Source organism: Megascapheus bottae, chromosome 14 (genome assembly GCF_031878675.1).
Source record: "Megascapheus bottae isolate mThoBot1 chromosome 14, mThoBot2.hap1, whole genome shotgun sequence".
Taxonomy (NCBI): Eukaryota; Metazoa; Chordata; class Mammalia; order Rodentia; family Geomyidae; genus Megascapheus; species Megascapheus bottae.
The window spans coordinates 42,449,922-42,476,529 of record NC_143522.1 but is presented as its reverse complement, the minus strand read 5'-3'; the positions used below and the strand labels follow the sequence as shown (position 1 = coordinate 42,476,529).

Sequence of the window (26,608 nt, the reverse complement as noted above, 5' to 3'; positions counted from 1 at the left end):
AACTTTGCTAAGGGCTTGCCGTGCGAGCCAGAGCATATTCTGACTTCTGGGAGATCCAGCTTCCTCATTTGCAAACATGCCATAATGTCTGCCTCCCTCAGGGTGGCTGGCATGAGGACTAGATCATTTCTGTTGTTTCCAGCACACTGGGCTCTAACTCATGCTAGCTTCCTGCCCGGCTACTGCTTGCCCTCTATGCTCCTGCTTGCAAGGGGCTTGCTTTTTTTTTTTTTTCCTGGCTGACACAATCCGGCTGTGGGTGGTGAAGAAATCTTGCAGGTCCTTCCTCAAGGGCAACTCACTTAAGCCCTATGGCTCAAAAGAGAAGCAGGGGTGTTGCCTTGGGGCCCCGCGGTGGCCTTCACCTCTAGCCTGGACTTGGGATCCAGTTTGACTGCATTGCGATCACCAGTGTAGGGCTGGTAAGAGAAAAGCCAGGTATTCAGTACAGGAGGAGGGGTGTAAGGAGAGGCTAACCATTCAGCCCGAAGGACCAACTCCAAGGAGTTGTCCCCCATCGCTAAGGCGCCAGGCAGCTCTCAGAAAGCTGCACCCGGGACCGGAATCTTTGAGGATGGATGGGATGGGATGGGATGGGAGCCTTCTCTCCATGACCACCAATAGGCATGGGAGCTGCAGGGCGGCCTGCAGCCACAAGAGGCCCCAGGCTGGAGACTAGGGCGGCCGGACCTCCAAGGGGTGCCCACTGGGCGCCCAGCGGTGCCCGGAACGTCAGGCGCTCTTGGAAGAAAGAAGTGTCGGCCAGGGCGCGGACGCATCAACTCCCGCTGGGCGGCGACCGCGACTCCGCCCGCAGAGCCCTGGCGTTCCAAGTTCAAATCCTGCACATGGGGCCTCGAGGGCGGGGGTCACATCCTCTCGTCCTCGGGCGGCGCCTCCCGCTCCTCCCCCGGCCGCCCGAGCGGCGCGGGCCGCGGAGGAGGAGCCGCGCGCCCCGGCCGGCGTCGCCCTGACTCCTCCTCCCCGCGCGGGCCCAGCTCTTCCTCCCCCGGGCGACCCGATCGGGGAGCAGAGCGCGCTGGGCGCGGCCGTGCCGCTGCCGCCCCCGCCGAGCCCCGAGTCCGCCCGCGGCCATGCTCCCCGCGGCGGCGCCGAGCTCCTGAGCCCCGGGACGCGGAAAGCCCGGGGACCCCGGACCCGCGGGCCTGAGGGTGGTGGCGGTGCTGGGGCGCGGAGGCCTCGCGCTGCCCACGCGCCATCCGCGAGGCCCTGCGCTCCGGGGACAGGCCGGGTACTGGAAGCCACTGGGGCTCCCCTTCAGGGCGGGGGTCCGGGCGGGGCGCTGTCCCGGCCGCTCGGAAGGAAGGAAGCGGTGGCGGGAGCGCCGGGGCGGAGGGGCTCCCGCGGGACGCGCGGCGCGGCGGGGAGGGGGCTTCGGGAGGGGGGAGCTGGAGGAGGGGGCGGGAGGAGGGAAGGGGAGGGCATGAGGGGCGGGAGGCAGCCCCGAGCGCGCCGCTTTTCTACGAGCTGGCCCCTTCCATATGGAAATGACGCCCGCTCCGGTCCCGCTCGGCGTCCTTTTGAAGGACGCCCGCCCGGAACCGCGACGCGGGCTGCCGAGCATTGTCCCTGGTCCCCAGTCCTAACCGAGCGCGCTCCTTGGCTTTGCAGGGCGTCGGAGGCGGGCGGGCGGCCGGCCGTGCGGGAGCTCCGGAGCGGCTGACAGAAGGTAGGCGAGGGCGGAGAGGGCGGCGGGGGCCCGGCGAGCTCGAGGTCCGCTGGGCCCCGTGGGGTGGGCGGAGAGGGCCTAGGGGATGGCGACGTGCTGGCGGGCTGGGGGACACACCCGGGGTTGCCTGGGCCCGGGGCGCTTGGCCCGCCCGCCCTCTCTCCGGCCACACCTCCGCCTGCCCTGTCCTGGGGCGCTGCGCGGGTTGGGCACCTCTGCCAGCCCCGGGGGCCCTCAGTCCAGAGCTGAAAGCTGCTGCTGTCTGTGATCCTAGCAGACCTGACCGAGTCCCACAGGGAGCCGAGACACCCAGACAGCCCGAGAGCTGAGGGGCCGAGGGAGGCCCCGGTGGGGAAGCCCCAGGGCTTGGCCCGCGCCGTCGGTGGGGCGCCCGGCTGTTTGGGGTCGTTCAGGGTGGAGACTGGGGGGCGCGTGTGGGATCCGCGCGTCCGGAGGCTTCCCTCGGGGCGACTGGTCACCAGGAAAGGGGAAGAAGACTCGAGGACACTTGGTCACTGCCTCCAAGTTCCATCCCCAGAGCCGAGAAATGGGAAGCGTGGCGTGCGTCGGTGCGCCGGGGGCGAGCTTCCGGATTAGGCGCTGGGGCGTCGGTGGCTTCAGACCGGCTGCCCCGCAACCGGCAAAGCGGGTGGAGAAAACGGTGTGCTGGAAACGAAGAGAGACGACCGACAGACAATAGCAAGGGACACGTTCTCGAGACTCAGTCTCGGCGGCCAGAGTCGAGGCGCCCATGAAGTGGGCGCTGGACTGTTGTCCTTCCGTAGGTCAGGTTGCGGGACAGCTTTGGTTATCACCTGATATATATATATATATATAATATATATAATATATATATAATATATATCCTCGCTGTGCTAGGACAGATCCCTTCCGGAGACCGATTTCCCGTACAAGTCAACCCCGAGTTATCAGATCCAGACAGACAGATTGCCTTTTCACGGAGCTTGGCTCCTGGGACCGTCCCTGCAGGGTGTCTCACTGGGGCTCCTTTAGATCAGTTTGCACGAAGGCTTCCCCAGGCTTGACATTTGTGTGGACTCGTTTTCTCTCGTCTCTCCTCTGGTGTGGAGCGTATTTGCTATGGAATAGGGTGGTTGAGTTGGCATCTTTGGTAGACCTTGCTCTACCAATAGTTTGAAAGTAGCTGTGCAATTATCCAGGCTGTGTGTAAGAGGAACTTCCCGGGTTGGCTGTAAAATGAGTTTGTGTGGCCTTTATTCTCTAAGCCTAGTGTTAGTAAGGAGGTGACGTGAGAAGGATGGCAGATTTATTTTCACCCGTGTTCCGAACTGCAGTGTAGAGAAAGCAAATGAGCTGGACTGAAGCAAAGGTATCGTCAACACAAGCTTAGAGAGGTGATGGACAGGACTCCATCCTACGACACCTAAAATGTCACGATCAATCATTTTAATAAGCACTTGCACAAAATGGCATGGGTCTTCTTGTTACTTCTTTTTTTCATTTTAGGTAGACAACGACTCTTAATATAAAAAAGATATTAACTCTCACGGGGAGAATAGGATTCTGGTGAATTCTGAACAGTCTTAATAGGTAATATTCTTATTACGAGTCAAATGTTGTTCACATAAATTGTTTTAAATGTCACCGCAAATGATGTTCTAAACCAACATTTCACCAAGCTTGATGCTTCCATTTTCTGTTGATAATGAAAATACAGTTTAGCAGCTTCATTTGGATATGTGGTCAGCAAGTTTAGCCAGAGCCTTTTAGGGTGATTCAAATAGCCCAAAGCCTGTTCAAAGGGCTTTTTTTTTTTTTTATGGATGCCAATTTATAAGCCAATAAATAATGCAGTTTGACTTCTGGCTATTGATCTTGCATCTGTTGGACTAGGCCTTTGGTGAAGCTCACTGAATCTTGCAAAAAGATATTTTTATCCTATGTCCAAATGAAGCAGAATTTAAAAAATATCATGGGATTAGCCAGGTGCCTGTGGCTCACATCTGTAATCCTAGCTACTCAGGAGATTCAGATCTGTGGATCAAGGCTCACAGCTAGCCTGGGGCAGGAAAGTCTGTGAGACTCTTATCTCTAATAAACTAGGGGAAAAAAAAAACGGTGAAAATGGAGCTGTGCTCAAGTGGTAGAGCACTAGCCTTGAGTAAAGAAGCTCAGGGACAGTGGCCAGGTCCTGAGTTCAAGCCCTAGGACCAACACAAAAAAAACCAAGAAAATGAAGAAAAAACAATAATGGGGTTATGCAAGTGAGGAACTTTATTAGAAATTAATACACTTCTTTGCTGAGGTTGGTAAAGAGCAATTAGGCAGGTTGGAGCCTTTGCAAAGGAAAATCAACAAAGTATCAGTACCCTAAAAGCTCACCTAAAATAAAAGTAAAATACTGTTTACAGATGTGACAGCAGAAGATTTTTATTTATACCCTAGGGGGCTCTTTCTTAGCTTGTCTTCCTATATCAATTCCAGTAAATACGACTCAAGAAGTGAGTTTTGATAAGGCTTTCTCTTTTAAATGAAAGTAACAATGACATCTCTGATTTCTGCTCCCACAGTTTTGCTTAGTAGTTGGTTATAGCCTATTTTATCTGCATTGTGCTAAGCTTAGTGTGTGTGTGTGTGTGTGTGTGTGTGTGTGTGTGTGTGTGTGTGTGTGTGTGTGTATGTTTCTCTTCTACCCTGGATTGGATAATTCACCTGCTGTTAGGTTTAACAAAAAGCCTAGGTTTGCAACAACCTTCAGGGTAGTAAAACACTAACATTTATGTTTAGAATAAATGCCAATAGGATGATTTTCTTAGTCCAATTAAATTTATGGTATAGGTAGCAAAGTTGTTAGTCTCTTTCAATTTTATTGAAGTGTGTCTTTTTCCTGTCCTTCCTCCCCCTAGTGACATTTAAGTTTTTCTGTAACATTTTCATACTGCAGTGGATTCCTGGTGATTTGTGCTGCTTGGAGTATCCAGCTAGAAGGAAGTTGCTGTCTGAGGCTTCCAGTCAGCCACCAGTTTGTTGCAGAAAAGCAGCAATGGTTTTTGGCAGAGCTGTTCAAGATAGACAGTTGCTTTTTCTGTTTAGTTTCTAGCGAAGCTTGAGTTTATTCTCTTTACTGTTGCCTTTTATACTGAAGTTACTTCAAGAAGCTAGGCCTGGAGATCTCTTCAGCTGATAAAAATGTTTGCAGAAACTAGAGAAGGGTTGGGAGTTTGGCCTAGTGGCAGAGTGCTTGCTTAGCATTCATGAAGACCGGGGTTCGATTCCTCAGTACCATACACACAGAAAAAAGCTGGAAATGGTGCTGTGCTCAAGTGGTAGTAGCACTAGCCTTAAGAAGTCCAAGGACAGTGTTCAGGTCTGGAGCTCAAGCCCAGGACTGGCAAAAATAAAAATAAAAATAAAAAAAGAAAGAAAAGAAAGGAGAAAAAGAAACCTTGTAATTTGATCCTAGACATTATCAGCTCCTGACTTGCCAACCAGGGACAGCTAAAGGAGTAAATGACAAGCAAAATTTGTGTGTAACTAAATTAGCCACTTGGTGGTCACTGTCCAATAGCCATTTGGTGGTCACTGTCCATATCCCCAACAGCTTTGTCTGCAAACAGATCCAAAAAGGAGCAAGCCATTATGATGCTCGGAAGAGGGAAAGAGGCTGAGTGAATAGGGGTGTCCAAACATTCTGCAGAGTTGCTCAGCTGCTAGGCCATCTGGAGGGGAAATAAAAGGCTTGGGTCAGGGGCTCTGGCATTGTGTTTATTTATTATTTGCTTTTCACTTGCCAGACTTTGTCTCCTTTCACTCCCTCCCACACCCAACAGACGCCTGTCTTGGCTGGGGTACCATTCTTACAAACTTCTTTCTGTACTCAGGGTGTGGTAAAGTTCATAAATTCATGTAGCCACTTCGTACTGGCCTTCTGTTAGCCACTCCATTACTCCAGCCACATCTTCACCTGTTTCGCAGTTCCAGCTGGCTCTGTGATTTCAGAATCTGAGGTGCCCAGTGGGCACCACACTGCTCTGAAATGGACATCCTGTCAGAATCCAAGGCATTTTGGCAGCCTCATTTGGAGTTATTTGGAAGGAAAATGCTCCAAATAATTGTCATCACAGGTGGCTGTTGGGTGGTACTTTGATTAATGGCTCTGTGCATCAGACCCTTATTTAACTATCATTGCTAGAGCTCCCAAATAATGCCTGCACTGGTTCTTATTCCAAAGGAGTCTTAGAGGCTCTGGACATTTGACTGCAAGGCTTGTGGTGAAGCAGGACACAGGTTTTATGGCAGTCTTCATTGACCCACATTGTTCCTTGTGATTTCAAGGATGATTTATCATTCAGATTGCAACTTTTGAAATCTCTGAGCAAGATTCTGGCTACTAGGGGTATGTAAGCTTTGGCTCTAGAACGCTTTAGATTGCACAGATTATTCAGATTTAAGAAACTATTTGAGGAATAATGACCAATTCCTGACCTGTGATCCCACTGAAGACACCAAGTTCTTCACAGTCCTTTTACATAAAAATTTATTTCTTCAGAAATAGCTTACACGTGTAATCCTAGTTACTCAGGAGGCTGAGATCTAAGGATCATTGTTAAGGGCTAGAGTAGGCAGAGCAAATCAGAGAGACCCTTAATCTCTAACCAGCAAATAGCCACAAATAGAGATGTGGTAACAAGTAGAAGAACTCCAACCTTAAGTGGAAAAGTCAAGAGAGAGTTTGAGGCCCTGAGTTCCAGCCCCAGTACCAGGTGCATGCGTGTACACACACACACACACACACACACACACACACACACACAATTATTTCATCTATGCATAAATCCCCTAGCTGCTTTAGAGAAAAAGAGCATTTAATCTATTCATGTATCTCTAGAGACTTGTAGGCTATAATCACTCAATAAATGGATGAAGTGAGGTAGAAGAGATTCCAGTTTGGAGAAGAGAGACCTTTCAGGAAGGTCAGTAGTGGTGACTGTTTTTCGATGCTGTTTAGCTGTCTGACATAACAGTGGAGGTGAGCAGGACAGGGGTAGCTTGTCAGTGTCTGTTATGTGCTCCCTGTGCATGGTGAGGATTGAGGGATTTGTAATTTAGGATCACATTTGAGTCATGTCTTCACTCCTTCCTGCATTTGTGCTAATGGGACAAATTGTTAATTTTGCTAAAGCCCCAGTTTCTCTCTCAAGTAGGGATGAGGTACTGTTGACTCACAGAGCTGGGAGAATTAAGTGAATGCTCAGAAATAATCGTAAGTTCTGAGTTTCCAACTAAATTTCAGCCTCTCTGCTTTCTCTGACACTAAATTTGTCATGATTTGTGAGCATTGTCTGCTGCCACTGTCCTGTAATAATGTAACCATGCTTTCATACGTGATAAGCCTGTTGTTCTCCCTGTGGCCTGTTCTGTGGTGATCTGTGGTGCTTCTAAGGTAGCTCTACCGAAATCTCTCTCCCCACCCCCCCTTTTATTTCTTCATCTTGTTTTTCTTTTTGTACCTGTACAGGGGCTTGTACTCAGAGCCTCATGTTCTTGCTTGATTTTGTTGTTGTTGTTCAAGGCTGGGGCTCTAGCATTTGAGCCTCTTCTTCACTCTGACTATTTTGTTAGTTAATTGGAAGTAAGAATTTTATGGACTTTTCTGCCTCGGCTTTCTTCAGATCCCTGCCTCCTGGGTAGCTGGGATTTTAAGCAGAAGCTATCAGCTTCTGGTAGATAACCCTCCTCTTTTCCCTTTTCTTTCTGGTACTGAGGTTTGAGCTTAGAGTCATACTTCCTAGGCTGATGTTATGCCGCTTGAGCCACAGCCCCAGTAGAATTGATCCTAAGCTTCTGCCTCCTTTGTAGGCTTCAGGTGCTTGTTCATTTTCCAGTTGTTCTCCTATCAGTGTCTCATATTAATTAGCTCTCTCTTTAGCTTGCAGTATTTAACCCTTAGAACTATCGTTACAGTTGAGTATCGTTAGTCTAAGTCTAGTTATATAAATGAAGGACTTGAAGAGAGTGTTTTTAGTATAGATTCTTCTCCAAAGTTTGATACTACAACCGAAAAATGGATGTCCAATTTGCAAGGGCTTCTCTAGTTCTGTTTGGTAGTTGTTCTTGGCTCTCTTACTTCTGGTTGGTTATGTTGAAGACTGAAAATGCCCCTGTGAAGGGAAGAAGAAAGTGATGATAGGTGTGTGGGTATTTCAAAATCTTCCTGTGCCCATTTCTATATTTCCTATTGGAGATAAGTTTCCTCCCACAGAACACACAGACAGTAAGTCAGGCCATGATGCTTGCTGAGTCCCTGGCGTGAAGAACACACTGTAAATGTTGCTTAGGTGGGACACATAAAAGAAAATAGGAGGTGTGGACTTTATCCTGAAAAGAAATTTCTGCCAAGTGGGGAGAAAAAAAAAATCTTGCACATGCAGTGACCAAGGATGATTTGGAGAATTATCAGTCAGCAAAAATGCATTCTGTGTCAGATGAGAACTGACAACTTGTCCCTCTGTGTACTATCCCCTGAGTGTTTAAGTGAGATGTGTTGTGGTCCACAGGTATGGGGCTGCCATTGCTTTCAGTCACAAGAACATTCTAGAGTTTGTCTTGAGAAGGCTGAAGTCCAGAGATAAATGAAAGCTGCAAAACCTAAGGAGGGGACATCAAATTCCAAAATAAATAAAATTAGAACTTTTTTGGTCAGTTATGGGGCCTGAACTCAGGGCCTGGGCTGTGTCCTTGAGCCTTCTGAAGGCTAGCACTCTACCACTTGAACCACAGCATCCCTTCCGGCTTTTGTATATGTATGGGGTACCAAGGAATCGAACCCAGGGCTTCATGCATGCTACGTGAGCACTCTTCCACTAGGCCATACTCCAGGCCCAGAACTTTTTTTTTGTTTTGTTCTCTTGCACTTATAAGAATGACTTGCCACCCTTTAATATTTTTTTCAAAAACAAAATGTTAGTGTGCCTTTGCTTCTGAATGTTTTTTATTTTTGGTGGGAGGGGGTTTGGTCACAGGACTTGAACTCTGGGCCTGGGCACTGTCCCTGAGCTCTTCAGCTCAAGGCTAGTGCTCTATCACTGCTTCTGAGTTTTGATACTTTAAAAAAAAAATCTAACAAAGAAAAAAAATACTCTGGCTTTTCCAAAATTGGTCAGATTATAGTTTAAGGGTCTGTGAAACATGCGTGAGCCTTAGAGTTACAGTAGCACCCCAAATCTCAGCAAACCTCAGGGATTCTTGGATCCTAGTTGAGGCCTGGCAGACCCAGGTGAATCTCATTAAGCCAGCCTGCCCTTGTTTTAGATTTCTACCTCTGTGGTTTTCCATAACACCTTGGTGTTTCTTTTCTGAGGCTTTGATGTTTGTATAGCACTCTTAACTTATTTTGAAAACATTTGCATACTGATTAGTTAACCCAGCAGATCAACCCTGGGAAGGCAGCCAGAGCCGTCAGCACCTTAGTGGTAGGAAAAGCAGCTAATGGAAGAGACCTGTTTAAGTCTGGGAATCTGGACCCACACTCTGCTGTGTTGCTTTAATGAGCGGCTTTCTCCTTGTACAGGCTGAGCTGCCTCTCATGGCAGTTCACAGTCATCTTCAGAATCCACCTAGTTTTGCTAAGGTTGTGGCTCTGTTTTGTCTTTTCCTGTTTTGAACTGTTTTCTATGAGGAGAAAGCAAACAAACAGCCTAGGGCAGCACCAATTTGTCACTTAAAGCTCTTTTATCTTCCGTTCTGGCCATGTTTGACATCTTACTTCCATGTTTCCTGTATTGTAATGATCTGCTCTTTGCAGTATCACCTATTTAGAGTTTTTTGATCTAGGTTTTAAGGTGCCACTTATGTTGTTTGTGTTGGTGATGTTGAGGATTAAACACAGAGCCTAAGCCCATGCTCTACCACTGAGACTCCTCCAGCCCCTAGCTAATAGTGCTGTTTTTGTTTTTCTCCTTCCTTCCTTCCTTCCTTCCTTCCTTCCTTCCTTCCTTCCTTCCTTTCCCTCCCTGTCTCCCTCCTTCCCTCCCTCCCTCTCTTCCTTCCTTCCTCTCTCTCTTTTTTTCTTTTTTTTTGCCAGTCCTGGGCTTGAGCTCAGGGCCTGAGCACTGTCCCTGGATTTTCTCAAGGCTAGGGCTCTGCCACTTGAGCCACAGCACCACTTCTGGCTTTTTGCTATGTATATGGTACTGAGGAATCAAACCCAGGTCCTTGTGCATGCTAGGCAAGCACTCTACCACTAGGCCAAACTCCCGGTCCCTCTCTCTTCTTTCTTTCTTTCTTTCTTTCTTTCTTTCTTTCTTTCTTTCTTTCTTTCTTTCTTTCTTTCTTTCTTTCATCTATCTATCTATCTATCTATCTATCTATCTATCTATCTATCTGTCTATCTTTCTGTCAAGGGTTGGCTGAGAGCCCTGTTGCCAATGGCTGACTGAGGTCACCCTCCCAAGGGTATATAGATGCATATTGTGTTTGGTTTTTATTGCATCATGGTGCAGGTTTGGGGCTTGCATCAAAAGAGCCAGCCTGTTAGAAATCAGTCAATGTGCAAGGAGAAAGAATATCTTAAAGTGGGAAGTACCTGGAATTATATAAGGTATATTTTTAGCAAAAGATGACTCAGAGGTACTTATGTCTGCAGAGTTTTCCTGATCGTTGGTAAATGACACAAATGGAAAGTCTGGAGTTGGATTTGAGGCATCAGGGAGATGGAGGACAGATCAGCCAGGAGGAAAGAAAGAGGTGCTTGAGATGCTGAGGTTCCTCGATGTGCTGTGCCATCCACCTAAGCCAATCTGTGCTCCTTCAGATCTTTCTGTGGAAAAGGTTAGAGTCTTGTTTTCCTCTTATCTAGGCAACAACGTCTTACCTAAAGCTCCCTGGGACGAGAGTGAGCTCCAGGGAGTACTTTTCCTGTCACAGTGGAGGTAATTGCACTGTGGAAGCTAATTGAGTTGCTTTTTGAAGGATTTGTGTAAAAGGCATCTGGTCTCGTGTAAACAGGAGCTGGGTTTGTTGCAGACATGCTCAGCCCAACTCTCCTGCTGCAGCCCTCTGTGCTTGCTATTCTGGGAAGCATCTAAACCCACAAAGTGGGACTAATCAACACAGCCAGGGCACACATCTGGGCAGGTTGCCTTCTGCTTTCTGACTTGCCTGGAGATTACTGCTGCTTGGAGCTAAGAGCTGATTGGACCCACTGACTGTCGAAAGGGACCTTTAAGTCCCAATGAGATGTATTGAGGAGAGAGCAGCTCTCAGGCTTGGACTTGAATTTGACTGACTGGCCATCATCTGAGGACTAGGCAGGAGAGGAGTTGTCTCTCTGGCTACGTGATGCCTTCCTTCTGGTAAAGTTCACCCCTGTGGATGTTTTCTTAATGTGGTACTGTGTGTGTGTGTGTGTGTGTGTGTGTGTGTGTGTGTGTGTGTGTGTGTGTGTGTGTGTGTACTCTACTGCCAGAGATAGCACTATGTCTACATGCATACTTATAAGCTGCAGGAAGGGCTTGGGAGAGGTGAAGTGCCTAACAATGACCTCTCCTACCTGTCCCGTCTCTGTCCACACAGGTGAGGGCTGTGGGCGATGGGATGGATGAGGTGGAGCAGGACCAGCATGAGGCCCGACTCAAGGAGCTGTTTGACAGTTTTGACACGACGGGAACCGGGTCCCTGGGACAGGAGGAGCTCACAGATCTGTGCCACATGCTGAGCTTGGAGGAGGTGGCCCCAGTGCTGCATCAGACGCTGCTGCAGGACAACCTCTTGGGCAGGGTAAGGTCTGGAGAGGGACACAGACTGTGGGAAGCAAGGTGTGGTTTCTGTTGGGGTGCTGGGAGATGGTGCAAGCCACATGTTGTAACTTGTTTCTAGCAGCTTGGCGGTTAACTTGGTCAAAAGAACGCAATGAAGGTGGCATAATGCTTGCTTTTTGCCTGGGTGACAAGGACATGCTTTAGTTTGTGCTGTACAGTTAGGTGGTACTCTGAGTATTGTTGTGGGGTTTTTTTTGTTGTTTTTTGTCAGTCTTGGGGCTTGAACTCTGGGTCTGGGCATTGTCCCTGAGCTCTTCAGCTCAAGGCTACTGCCCTACCCCTTGAGCCACAGCCCCACTTTTCTAGTGGTTAGAGATAAGAGTCCCTCGTTCTTGAGTGCCCTGGCTGGTTTTGAACCGTGATCCTCAGATCTCAGCCTCCTGAATAGTTAGGATTACAGGCATGAGCCACCTTGCCCAGCTTTTAAAAAATTTTTTTTATTTTATCATCAGGATAATGTATAGGGGGGTTACAGTTACATTTGTCAGGTAGTGGCTGCATTACTTCTTACACATTGATACCCCATCTCATGTTTTTGTCCTCCTTTCCCTTCCCCACCCCCTCCCAATCATCTTGATTTCTTCCCTTCTCTTCCCTATTTCAAGTAAAAAAAATAAACATACATACAATATACCAGGTAACAAAGTCAGATAAAATAACCACATGAGATTTACTATAAGGGGAAAAAAGAGAAAAGAAATAACATAATACATTAAGAACAGCAATCACAAAGATAAACCTCTTCTTTCCATATCCTAGAGTTCATTTTTTTAAGTTTCATCCTATATGATCATATGTACATAGTTTTTGAGCTATTGTGATCCTCTACTAGGAGAGTTCTAGATGTGTACCAATTATTACAAAGGATGGAAATTATGGAGCTGATATTCCTTTGGGTCTGGCTTACTTCACTTAATATGATTTTTTCCTCCAATCTTTCCATTTCCTCACGAATGGTGCGATGTCACGCAATCCATTGTGTATAAGTACCGTATCTGCTTGATCCATTCATCTACTTTGGGGCATATCTTTGCTATGGTAAATAATGCTGCAGTGAACATCCTTGTGCCAGTAAGTTTAGTATGGCCTTGTTTCTGGACATTTGGGTAAATGCCAAGGAGTGGGATTGCTGAGTCACAGGGGAGCTCTATGTTTAGTCTTTTGAGGAATCACCATACTGCTTTCCATAGTGGTTTGCACTCCTACCAACAGTATAGTAGCAGTCCCTCCTGGCCACATTCCTGCCAGCATCTGTTGTTATTAGATTTCTTGATAATGGATATTCTAACTGGAGTGAGGTGGAATCTTAGAGTTGTTTTGATTTGCATTTCTTTTATGGCCAGAGATGTTGAGCATTTCTTCATGTGTCTATAGGCCACTCTTATTTCCTCTTCAGAGAATTCTCTCTTTAGGTCTTTAGCCCACCTTTTGACGGGATGGTTGTGGGTTTTTTTGAGGATTTGTTTTGGAAAGATTCAATTTTTTTCATATTTTAGATATGAGGCCCTTGTCTGGCTAATGAAGATCTCCCACTCTGTGGGCTTTCTATTTAACTTGCTAGCCATATAGAAGCTCTTCATTTTAATGCAGTCCCATTTGCCCAAACTTTCTTTAATTTGTTGTGTTTCTGGGCCTTTATTCAGAAAGTTTCCACCTGTGCCAAAGAGTCCTAGTGTATCTCTTTCCTATTCTTTCCTGTAAAGTTTTCATAGTATCTACTTTTACCTTGATCCATTTGGAATTAATTCTGGTGCTGGGTGACATATAAGGATCCAACTTTATTTTTCTACAGGTGCTTAATCAATTCTGCCACCACCATTTGTCGAAGAGGTTGTCTTTCTTCCATACTATCTTTTTGGCTCTCTTATAGAATATTAATTAGGTAGCCATAAGTCAGTGGGTTGATTTCTGGATCTTCAGTTCTATTCCATTGGTCCTCAGGCCTATTCTTATGCCACTGCCAACCTGTTTTGATTACTATAGCTCTGTAATAGAGTCTGAAGTTTTGTATTGATATTCTTCCATTGCTGTTCTTTCTGCTAAGGATTGTTTTTTGCTGTACAGGGTCTTTTATTATTCCATATGAATTTTTGGATTGCTTCCTCTATTTCCTTAAAGAATGATATTGGGATAATGATGGGTATTGCATTGAATTTGTAGATGGCCCTTGGCAGGATTGCCATTTTCATGATGTTAGTTCTTCCAATCCAGGAACATGGGAGGTTTTTCCTTAGTTCTGTTTTAATTTCCTTTTTTGGGTTTTTAAAGTTTTCATCATAAAAGTCTTTTACATCCTTAGTTAATTCTTAAGTATTTAGTTTTCTTTGAGACTATTACAAAAGGAGTTGCTCAGTATTGTTAAGTAAAGACAGAAAAAAGAATACTCATCACCTCTTTTCTTGTTCTTTGTGGGTCGTACTCTGTATCCACATGCATCATTGAGACAGAAAGGAGTGGGAGATTTTCATGGAAGAGAAAGAAGAGGCAGAAAAAAAACCCACAACAACAATCTGCCTTTTCTGGGTACTGATGGCTTACATTTATAATCATAGTTACACAGTTCTTGAGATCTGAGGATCCAGGTGGTTCAAAGCCAAACCAAGCAGACAAATCTGAGAGGCTCTTTATCTCCAGTTACCCAGCAAAATGCTAGAAGTGGAAGTATGGCTCAAGTGGTAGAGAATCAACCTTGGGAAGAAAAAGATAAGCAAGACTAATGCCTTGAGTTAAAGTTCCTATCCCAGCAGGCGCACACACACACACACATCACACATACATGGGCGGGGGGGGGGGGGAGGAGAAAACTGTGCCAATTCTGGACACAGGGATCAAAAGGAAAAAAAGAAGAAAAAAGAAAACCTGCCCTTCAAAGGAAGAAGAGACTTGCTTTTGATCTTTTTTTTTTTTTTTTGGTTGGTTGTGGGGCTTGAACTCTGAGCCTGGGCACTGTCTCTGAGCTCTTCAGCTCAAGGCTAGCACTCTACCCCTTGAGCCATAGCACCACTTCTGGTTTTCTGGTGGTTAATTAAAGATAAGAGTCTCACAGACTTTCATGCCCAGGCTGGCTTTGAACCTCGATCCTCAGATCTCAGCCTCCTGAGTAGCTAGGATTACAGGCATGAGCCACTGCACGGGCCTTGCTTTGATGTTTTATTCTTTTATGTCAGTCCTGGGGCTTGAACTAAGTGTCTGGGTGCTGTCCCAGAGCTCTTTTGCTTAGGACTAGCACTACTTCCGTTTTTCAGTGGTTACCTGATGATAAGAGTCTGCCCAGGCTGTCTATGAACTGCAGTCCTTAGATCTCAGCCTCCTCAGAAGCTAGGACTATAGGTGTAAACCACCAGGGCTTCGCTTGATCTTTTGTTTGTTTCTTTGTTCATTAGCCTGAGATCTCTTACCTCCAGGTTAACACTACCTCTGAAGCCACACCCCACTTCTGGCTTTTTCTGTGATTATTAGAGATAAGAGCCTCACAGACTTTCTTGCCTGGGCTGTCTTCAAACCATGATCCTCTCAGATCTCTGCCTCCTGAGTGGCTAGGATTACAGGCGTGAGCTTCTGTCCCTGAGATTTTTTTGCTCAAGCCTAGCACTCTACCACTTTGAGCCACAGCACCACTTCCAGTTTTCAGTTATTCATAATAGATCTATTTCTTGTGGGGATTGTTTGTGCGTAAAGTATCAATTAAAGTCTACCCAAGAAGTAAGGCAAGGGAGTAAGTAAATACTGGGCAGGTTCATATAAAACCCAGCAGGGCTTGCCTCCAGCTAGGATGTGTTGTGTCCATAATATCAGTCTGTGTTTGACAACAAATAGTTACGTTGTCCCCAGGAGTCACTGACATGAGACTGAAGTAAGAAGTGATTTTTTTTCTTTTCTTGCTGATAGAGGGAAGGGCATTTGGTCTTGTCACAGCCTGACATTGCCTCTAGTTCTAATAGTTTTTACTAATTGCATCATTTCTATGACTTTGTGCAGAGTGTTTTCATATTGGCTGGTAAGAGGATAAAATAGGCAGCACTAGCCTGGTGCAGTGTCTCACACCTGTAATCCTAGATACTCAGGAGACTGAGATCTGTGGATTGCAGCTCAAAGCCATCCTTGGCAATAAAGTCCCTGAGACTCTTATCTCCAATTGACCACCAGAAAACTGGAAGTGGTGCTGTGGCTCAAGAGGTAGGGCAGTACCCTTCAGCTGAAGAGCTCAGGGACAATGTCCAGGCCCAGGGTTCATGTCCCACCACTGACCAAAAATAAATAAATAAATATTAAAAAACAACCACTAGGCAATGCTTTCTGAGTGAGCTGTTGTAATTGCTAACACTTTGTAGACAGGGGGCAGAGGTTTATACCTGTGTGAATTGAGGATAGTCGTGAAGCTTAACGTTATTCTAGTGATTGAACTCCCTTTTCTTTATTTCACTTTCTCTGCCTATAGTTGGGAAAATGGGTAAATGGCTTCGGATACAGTTCCAGGTCTTGGCTGTCTTATCTGAGAGGTGCTAGTGCTCCCTGGAGCTAAAGTACAGAAAGTGATGATGGTATTCTTGAGGCTTGACACCATGACTGTGGTGTCAAACAAACTCATGTTGAAAGGAAAAGAAATGTGAATTCTTTGCAAAAATGGAGGCTATTCTTGGCTGCTGTGGTGTGTGTGTGTGTGTGTGTGTGTGTGTGTGTGTGTGGTGGCTGCTTATGAATATATAGAATCCTTGAAAATGCTATAAACCTGCTTGGAAGTAGTAAACATGGGTACTTGGAAGACAGAGCCAGTACGTGATACACTTAAATGTTTTTGAGTGTTGTCCAATTCTGGACATAGTAAGGAACCAAAGAGTGACTCCCAGTAGGGTCTTTTGAGTGTTTTAGGGTTTTTTTGGTATGTAAAGTAAGGACAGATATATTTGTTTTTATCTTTATTTTTGTTGGTTGTGGGACTTGAACTCAGTGCCTGACCTCTGTCCTTGAGCCTCTTTGTGCTCAAAGCTATCATTCTACCATTTGAACCACATTACCACTTCCAGATTTTGAGTGGTTAATTGGAACTAAGAGGAACTTTTCTGTTCAGGTTGGCTTCTCAGCCTCCTGAGTAGTTAGCATGAGCCATCTGCACTTGGCTTGTTTTTTGTTGTTGTTGTTTGTTTGTTTTGTTTAGTCAGTCCTGGGGGACTTGATTTCAGGGCCTGTGCACTGTCCTTGTGGTTTCTCAAGGCTAGAGCTCTACCACTTTAGCCACACCACCACTTCTGGCTTTTTCTGTGTATGTGGTACCAAGAAATTGAACCCAGGGTTTCATGCATGTTATCAAGCACTCTTAACACTAGGCTACACTCCTAGCCCCTTATTTATTTTTTATTTTTTTAATAGGTAATTGTATAAAGTAGTTACAGTTCCATATGTGAGGTTATGGATACAGTGCATTTCGATTGATGTCATCCCTTCCATCATTCTCTTCCTACTCTTAAGTTATGGAGTTCAATTTTTATATAATCTACATTGAATATAATGACTGCATTTGATCTGTTTTGTTTTTGTTGTTGTTGTTATGTGCTGATACTGGGGTTTTGAACTTAGACCTGGGTGTTGTCCTTTAATTTTTTTTTTTTTGCCCGTCCTGGGGCTTGAACTCGGGACCTGAGCACCGTCCTCGGGCTTTCTTAAGGCTAGAACTCTACCACTTGAGCAACACCACCACTGCCGGTTTTTTCTGTGTATGTGGTACTGAGGATTTGAACCTGGGTCTTTGTGCATGCTAGGCAAGCACTCTACCACTAAGCCAAACTCCTGGCCCCTGTCCTTTAACTTTTTTACCCAAGGCTGGTGCTGTTACTCAGCTTTCAACTTTTTGCTAATTTTGTGGAGATAAGAGTTTCATGGCTTTCCAGCCTGGGCTGGTTTTGAACCATAGTTCTCAGATCGCAGCCTCCTGAGTAGCTACAATTACCTCATAGGGGCTGCTTGTACCTGACTGTTTCTGTATTTCTCAAAGCCTGAGAAGACGTAATGCCCTTTGGCAAGCTTCTTCAAGAGCTTTGTTAGGTCAGGGTACCTTTGGGTCTTCTGCTTGGCATCAAGTTCACTGTTTCTTCTGCAGCTGTGACACATCTTTGCCCTCATTTGGTAAACTGAAAGCCAAGGAATAGTTATTGATTTGTTAACGACTTGACAATACCTGCTTGCCTTTTACCATTTGCTATTTGCCTGAATAATGAATAGCTAAATGGTCTGTAGCATGACATTTACTTAGTGTGCCAGTGATAAAAGTTAAATAGATGTATGCATATTGATTTCCTGTGGGAGGTCTCTGGTGGTGGTCCTGAGAGCAGTATTGGCATGAATTAATGCTATACTGTTCAATTTGCATTTTTTATGAAACTGAATTATTCCTCAGATGATCACAGAAAGTTGGCCATATGCTGCTAAGATATTCTATATAGTTTATAATTGTAAATTATAAAGAAAAAAATTCCTTAGAATTCACTGGCACAACCCTAGTGCTATCACCTTCACAGATATTGAGTAGAGATCATAAATTGTAAGAGTATGTTCTTTGAAAAAATTAATTTTAAGACATGACACATGGTAATTGTACCTATTACAGGGAACAGTCTGACATTTCAGTACTTGACTATAACATGTCCTAATGGGACAGGGTGACTGTCCCATCCATCACCTCATGTTTCCTTGTATTGTGAACATTCAGAAATCCTCTGTTAGCTATTTAGAAATACTTGGTTAATTGTTGTTTCCTTAAATTGCTAGTCATCTTTATTTTCTTTAGAAGGTATTTGCAGATAAACTCGAGGTTAACATTTTCATGTAATAACAAAGGAGAAAAAGTAGCATTCATCTGTTTGTTTGCACGTTTCTTTTTTTAGTTTGTGGGGGTACTGGAGCTTGAACTTCCACTGGACTTTTGTGTTCATTCTCTTTCCTGTTTTTTGTTTTGCTTTGTTTTTATTTGTTCATCCTGGGCACTGTTCTTGAGCTCTTTTGCTCAGGGCTAATGATCTACCACTTTGAGCACCAACTTCACTTCTGATTTTTGAGTGGTTAATTGGAGGTAAGAGTGTCATAGGGACTTTTGTGCTCAGGCTGGCTTCGAACCAAGGTATTCAGATCTCAGCCTCATGAGTAGCTAGGGTTATGCATGTGAGCTTGCCTTCTTGTACTTTTTTTTTTTTTTTTTGGTAAAGGTGATGTACAGAGGGATTACAGTTACCTAAATAAGGTAATGAGTACATTTCTTGTGAAACATTATTACTCACTCCTTCATTTTTCTCCCACTATCCCCCTCTCCAACCTAGTGTCTTGTGAGTATCACTGTTGCATTGGTTCACCCATGTCCTTGTTTCACCATTTTGTTATTCCCTTTCTTTTCCCCAATTCAGATAAATGTATATACGAGACACAGGGTACCAGAATCACAACCAGTGACTAAGGGGGGGATAAACCAAAGGGAGGGAGTGGGGGTGAGGGAGGGAGGGAGGGAGGGAAGGAAGGAAAGAAGGAAGGAAGGAAGGAAGAAAGAAAGAAGGACTTGATGTAGTACATTAAAAACAACAAATAAAAAAAAATCTCATGTTTCCATATCTTGGAGTTCATTTTATTTAGCATCATTTTATATGATTACAAGTTTCCTTTCTTCCTTTGTTAAAAATTAGGGCATAAAGATCATTTTCTTGGTTTTGGAAAACTCAGGGGCTTGTGCTTATTAGGCAGATGCTCTGATACCTGAGCTATGCCCACAGCCCTTTTAAGCTGTAGTTGTGGGGATTTAACTCAGGGCTAGGGCCCTGTCCTTGAGCTTTTTCACTCAAGGCTAGCACTCTACCACTTTGAGCCATAGTGCCACTTCTAGTTTTCAGGTGGTTAATTAGAGCTAAGAGTCTCACAGTCTTACCCACCACCATGATCCTTGGATCTCAGTCTCCTAAGTAGCTAGGATTCTAGGCATGAGCCACCAGTGCTGGCTTGTAGTTTCGTTTTTGTTTTGATTTGGATCTTTCTACACACCCCCTTCCCTGAATTGCAGTTCTCCTGTTCTATATTTTCCACATAGCTGAGATGGGATGTTGTATACCACAATGCTCACTGTTTATTTCTTGAGATGGGGGTTTTGTGAATATTTTTCCCTCGTGACTGACCTTGAACCACACTCCTGAACTCTACAATCTGAGTAGTAAGATGACAGAGCCACTATGCCCACGACATTCAGTTTTTACTAAGTATTTTCTTTTCCTTATGTGATTTGCCAGTGTTGAGATGATAGCTTCCTGACATCTTGAGGATTCTATTCCTGTGTTCTTCGATATGAATATGGAGGCCAAGCTACCCCACATTCTTGGTACTCTTTACAATGGAGATGAGTCATGTGGCATTAGAACATCTCATTGGCCTCCACAGTTCCCTAGGTATATGGACATGGCCATCTAAGACACTCTGAAGTTTTTAGTATGAAAATTTGATAGTTGTACAGAGATATATGATTTGGCTCAGCTTTCTGCCTTTCAGAGTGTTTGGGGTTCTTTTATAAATGTCATGATTGATTTCAAATGGTGGATTTGCTTCTTTGTTTCCAATTCATTAAGTACTTTCAGGGTTCTTTTTCCTTATACATATTAACTCATTTTAGTAAATTAGACATAGAGAATTTTTTTGTTTTTGTTTTTGTTTTTTGCAGTGACTGTTTGGACTTATAGGACTTATAGGTACCCTGGGATAGACAATCATTGATGGAAACCTTTCTGACCTAGTGCAGGGGACGGCACCCTCTCAAATATCTGACCATTTGCCTTAGCTCCCTGTTTAACTACCACAGATAAACCTATAATGGTGAGGATTCATGTTTGTTTGTTTGTTTGTTTTAATTCTTACGTTGGTCTTGTGAATTTGGGTAAGTTATTATTCTCTTAAGTGTCTATGGTTCTGCATTTATAGAAAAGATCTTTTTTCTTGGTGCCAGTCCTAGGGCTTGAACTCAGGGCCTGTGCACTGTACCTTAGCTTTCTTCTGTAACTTAAGCCACAGCTCTACTTTCTTGCCTTGGTGGTTAATTGCAGATAGAGTCTCACTTGCCGGGATTCCCGATTTAGGGGGTGAGGACTTGGAAAAGAAGAAGACAAGAAAAAGATAGGGGTGGGGAGGTCTACAGCTCAAGTGAGCAGCCCAAGAAGGCTGTGAACTTAAGACCAATCTTAAATACTTTTCTTAAAATCAGGAAACTTCCAGGTGTTGCATTCCTACAAAACAGTAATCAAGTCTAGGATATGTTAAACAAGAAGAGATTAACATAGCCCAAAGTCATGCTAATAGCTCATTTCCTTGTGTACTCAGCTCTGCGAGTCCAAGGTCACTCTGACCCCACACTCGGGCCCCCAACACTCACTGACTTATGTCCAGGCTGACTTTGTACTGCAGTGTTCAGATTTTAGCCCCGTCAGTGGTTAAGGATTATAAGTGTGAACCACTGATGCTCACAGCTAGAAAAGACCTCAGATTATTATTTTTATTTTATGTTTTTGCTAGTACTGGGGCTTGGACTCAGGGCCTGAGCACTCTCCTTGGGCTTTCCTCAAGGCTAGCTCTCTACCACTTGAGCCACAGAACCACTTCTGGTTTTTTCTGTGTATGTGGGTCTGAGGAATCGAACCCAGATCTTCGTGCATGCTAGGTAAGCACTCTTGTCTCTAGGCCACGCTCTCAGCCCAAGACCTCAGATTTTTACTTTTATTCTCTACACAGTAAATAGAGGCTTTTATAGGAAATAGAGAGGTGTTATATGGCCATTCTCTTCTGCCTGCTTTATTTCAGAAATGTCCGTCTCTTTTGCTAGAATTCCTTTGTCAGAAATGCTCATTGGATTGTGGCAGTACTTCCCAGATCCTCTTGTGAGTAGCTTGTTATCTGCACAGAGGGAATTTAGTGTTCTTTGGTGTCTACTACAGATATTAGCACCTGCAAAGGCTGTTCAAGGTCAGACGACTCATTTGAGGCAGTGCCAGGATGTGATGATGGAGTTCCCGGTGCCAGCATATGAGTGCATGTGTTCACACTTTCTTCAAGCTCCAAGTATGCAAAAATAAATCTCATTCTCTATCTCTCTCCAGAAACCATGGCTACCTCCTCCCTCTCCAGGGCCAAGAACACCCAGAGAATCAGTAGACTGTTAGAGTAAGTCTTTGAGGTCAGACCTAAGTTGAAGTGTACTCACTCTTGTCATTTTTCAGTCCTGTGGGCATGCCATCTTAAACTCTTTTTTTCTTTTTTTTGCTAGTACTGGGTCTCGGACTCAGAGCCTGAGCACTCTCCTTGGGCTTTCCTCAAGGCTAGATCTCTACCACTTGAGCCACAGAACCACTTCTGGCCTTTTCTGTTTATGGGGTACTGAGGAATTGAATCCAGAGCTTCATGCATGCAAGGCAAGCACTCTACAACTAAGACACATTGACAGTCCTCCCATAGCTTTTTTACCTAAGGCTGAAAGTCTTCCCCTTGAGCCACAGCTTTACTTTTGTCTTTTTGCTGGTTAATTGGTAATAAGAGTGTCACATGGGCTAACTTGGAACCATGATCCTCAGACCTCATTCTCCTGAGTAGCTAGGATTACAGGCATGAGTCACCAGCCTCCAGCTTGCCTGCTGGCCTATGTTGAGTCAGTTTCTGTACTCAGTTCATCCAGCGCTTAATGTTCTAAAATTTTTCACTGATTTCCTTTTGCATGAGTAGATGCCATCCCACTAAGGTTAATGGCACTTCTTTACACTAATATTAATGGCAGTCGTGTAGACCTTTTTGTGTTGCTTAAGAAGCACACCTCCTCACCTGAAGCACTGGCTGGAATTCTCACATCTTGGGTCTGTGCTAAGTACTGCTGCCTGTGCATGTAAAAACTCTACCCTTTTGATCTCCATGATTGCACGAGGTGATTTTATGCAACATTGAGTTCTTTATTCCACTTCCTATGTAGAAATGGCATTTTAAGGTAGTGTCTAAACACATGTACACACCACATACACACACACTCCTCTGCACCTCTCTTTCTTTCTCTCTCTCTCTCTCTCTGCTTCTCCTTCTGTCTTTCTTTCTCTATTTCTAGCTCTGTCTCTCACTGTCTCTCTCTGTCTCTATCGCTCTTCTCTATCGCATTTACATAAAATGTGGAGGGATGGGAACAAAAACATGAGAAGGGGTAGCAATGTTTGTTAAGTAATGCACCTTCTATCTGGTGAATATAATGTAACGCTTCTATTAATTACAATAAAATATATTTTAAAAATGGAGGGAAAAGGGGATGAGGTGAATTCCATTAAGCAAGTGATACATAACAAAAAAAAATCAGACTTGACTTGTCTTCTTGTTCATTTCATTTAAATATCATATGTGTTTTTAGTCAGTGTTATTTTCCTACTGCAGCCAACTATCCTTAGAGGCATACAAGATATAGGAATTCTTGGAAAATGAATGGCAGCAATTATTATTCAAATGAGGGGGTAACAACCAGGTTAAGTACAACCCAGAGCTTGATTTCTGGTGAGATTTCATTGCCTTGTGTATTTATAAAGGTTTCTAAGTTTTTAACATACTACTCAAGCTCCCTTGGAGGAGGAAAATCCGCACTTAAAATTTCTGGTTACTGAACATAGTCAGCTTGCTCTTCCTCTTTATGACTCTTCACAATCGGGGGCATTTACCAGGGGTTTGGTTCTGAGTTGAGCCCTAAGGGGCTTTTCTGCCACATCAGTATTCATGAGCATTGATGGAAAATAACAGTCACCTGCCTCAACCCAGAACTATCTCCTTGAATTAGAGATGTAGTGTTTACTGCTGTTTAAATCCCAGTGCCCAGAGTCTCTGTAGCTTTGTAAGAAGGAAACAAAGATCAATACAGACTTCCAGCTGTTCCAGTTGTTTTGATCAGCTGCTGGATTTCAGGTTTGTTTGTTTGTTGTTCTCGAGGAACAACAAACACAGAACAACAAACATCTAGATAATCAACTAGATGGATATTAATAGATCATGAAGGCCTGACTTAATCGATATGTATGTACTCTTTTTCCCCTCTCCTAAGTTGAGGCTAACAGTATAGAAACTGTAAACTCTGCTTGTGAATCCTTAGGGAAGCTGGTGTCCCCAAGATGGCCCTATTTCCCTCCCTGCCCCCTGGCCAACTAGGACCTGCTAACTTATCAGAGGCCCTTGCCCCACCTTGTTTTCTCTCTTTTAAGGCACTTAGCAGATTCTGTGTTGTTGTTAACTAATACAGTTGGTTTTTTTTCTCTCTTCCTCCACATTCCACTCCTACTTTCTAGAATCTAGTGTGGCTGATAAAGTCCTCTGAGCAGAGGCTGTGTATTTTCTTGCGCTTGTGTCCACCCATCCAGAGCCTTCCACCCAGCGTGTGCCATGCACCTGGGACTGGGGGTAGGGTCCAAGGCCATACTGCCCAGCAGGGGCTTTCCCTGAGAGACCAAATTAAGGATGAAGAGTGCTTTGATGAGGCAAATTGGCTGGGACTGGAAAGCCCCACAAGAGACTCCATTGTCTCTTCCATGGCATGTACCTTTGAACAAGACACACACCTTTTTTAGTTCCCCAATTTACCGCAGTATCTCTGCTTTGACTGTCTCATGTGGATGCTGTAAAATTCAGATGACAGAATAGCTAAGAGAGAATGAGCCTCCAGGACTAACCCCATCTACATGAATGTGGTTACTCTTGGTTGTGGCAGACAGAATAAGAAAAAGGTAAGTATTGGAGATTCACAAACATGTTTAAAATTTTTATCCTATCAAAGAGTATATTAAGCATAATTAGATTGTCTTTGATCACTTAAAATCTTGATCTACCAGTTTCCTTTTTTTTTTTTGCCCATCCTGGGGCTAGAACTCAGGGCCTGAGCACTGTCCTTGGGCTTTCTCACCACTTGAGCCACAGCACCACTTCCAGCTTTTTTCTATGTATGTGGTACTGAGGAATCGAACCTGGGTCTTCATGCATGCTAGGCAAACACTCTACCACTAGGCCAAACGCCCAGACCCTCATCAAGATTCTTTATAATGTTTTCATATATAGTTGGCATGTATTTCACAATTATTCACTATCTTTCTTTTTCTTTCCCCTTCTAAATAGTCCCTTAGTTAGATTCCTGTTTTTGTGTTCATTCATTTTATTTATTTATTTTGCCAGTCCTAGGACTTGACTTCAGGGCCTGGGCACACTGTTCTTGAACTTTCTCAAGGCTAATGCTCTGCCACTTGAGCCACAGCATCACTTCTGGCTTTTTCTGTGTTTGTGGTACTGAGAAATTGAACCCAGGGTTTTGTGTATGCTGGGCAAGCACTTGGGCAGAGCATCTTTAATGTGATCCCATTTTTCAAAATTTGCTCCCATCTTCTGGGCAACTGGTTTTCTATTTAGAAAATATTTGTCCTGCTGGGTGTGATGGCTCATGCCTGTAATCCTAGCTACTCAGGAGACTTGAGATCTGAGGGTCAAAATTCAAAGCCAGCCCAGGCACTAAAGTCTGTGAGATTTTCATCTCCAATTAACCACTAGAAAACCTGAAGTGGTCTTGTGGCTCAAGGGTAGGATAGTAGCCTTGAGCGGAAGAGCTCAGGGACAACACCCAGGCCCAGAGTTCAAGCCCTACAACCAACCAAAACCAAAACCAAAACCAAAACCAAAAACCAAAAGAAATAAAACAACAACAAATATGTCCTATTGAGAATTTTCATTAGGATTCTTTCATATAATTTGAAGTCTATACCTCTAGCAGTTCTCATGTTACCTAGAACTACTTTCATTCTTTGGGGTCTTTTATGTTTCCATTTGAATATTGCATTGATTTCTCTAATTCTGTAAGGAATGTTGGGGCTTTGATGAGTTTTGCATCAAATCTGTAGATTGCTTTTGGCAATACAGCCATTCCCCTCCCCCCACTCTCTCTCTTTTTAATTGTAAAGGTGATGTACAAAAGTGTTACAGTTACATGAGTCAGATAGTACATTGCCCTTTTTTTTTTTTTTTTTTTGGTCAGTCCTGGGCTTGGGACTTTCTCAAGGCTAGAGCTCTACCACTTGAGCCTCAGCACCACTTCTGGCTTTTTTTCTATGTATATGGTACCGAGGAATCGAACCCGGGTCTTCATGTATGCTAGGCAAGCACTCTATCACTAGGCCAAGCTCCCAGCCCAATACATTGCCCTTTGAAGAGTCACCTCTTCCCTCCTTCTCTCACAGTTTTTCCCTCCCAAGCCCTGTTACCCCACAAGTTGTATAGTTATTGTCCACACTTTCAGTAATATTTTCAATACTCACTGTCTAGTATCGCTGCCACATTTGTTCACAGTGTCCCATTGTTTATGTGTTCCTCCTTATCCTCCCCAAACAGATAAACTAACATCCAAGACAAGAGAAACCAAAAATAGTGACAAAGGAGGAAAAAAAACAAAGAACAGATCAAAAAGCAGAATAAGGAAAACCTCCCCTTTCCATTTCTTGGAGTTCATGTAGATAAACCTCATTTTACATGATCATATGCACATAGCTATTGAGCCTTTGTGATCCTCTCCTAAGAACACCCTCCTTTAGTCTCACTAGATGAATGTTTAGAGTCTTATTTAATTTATCATGGCCTAGTATATTGTTTTGTCTTTCACCATGCCTTGTGTTTACTTGTAGCTTATTAAGCACATTCTAGTTAAAACAAATTTTTGAGGGAAACCATGCAATCTTCATTTCTTTGGGTCTGGCCTACTTCACTTAATATAATTTTTTCTAAGACTTTTTGTGTCCTTACAAATGTTACCATATCATTCCTTCTAATGGAAGCATAGAATTCTGTTGTGCATTTATATACCATATTTTTGTGTGTGGGGGTCATGGGGCTTGAAGTTGGCCTGGGTGCTGTCCCAGAGCTCTTTAACTCAAGGCTACCACCTTACCCCTGGGCCTGGGCATTGTCCATGAGCTCTTCAACTCAAGGCTACCGCCCTATCCTTGAGCCAAGCCCAATTTCCCATTTTCTAGAGGTTAATTGGAGCTAAGAGTCTCAGGTCCTTTTGTGCTCAGGATGGCTTTGAACCTTGATGCTCACATCTCAGCCTCCTGAGTAGCTA

At 44.4% G+C, this 26,608-nt stretch overlaps 1 protein-coding gene across 1 annotated transcript in view; it reads left to right on the top strand.

The window, feature by feature from the left end:
• The first annotated feature begins 1,631 nt into the window (after positions 1–1,631).
• The window catches only part of Nin (ninein), a 118,303-nt gene continuing 93,326 nt past the window's right edge, over positions 1,632–26,608 (top strand). The window contains exons 1-2 of the mRNA XM_090345077.1: positions 1,632–1,690; positions 11,246–11,449. Coding sequence (XP_090201203.1) covers positions 11,267–11,449 — 183 coding nt within the window. The 5' untranslated portion in view covers positions 1,632–1,690; positions 11,246–11,266. The remainder of the gene's footprint in view (positions 1,691–11,245; positions 11,450–26,608) is intronic.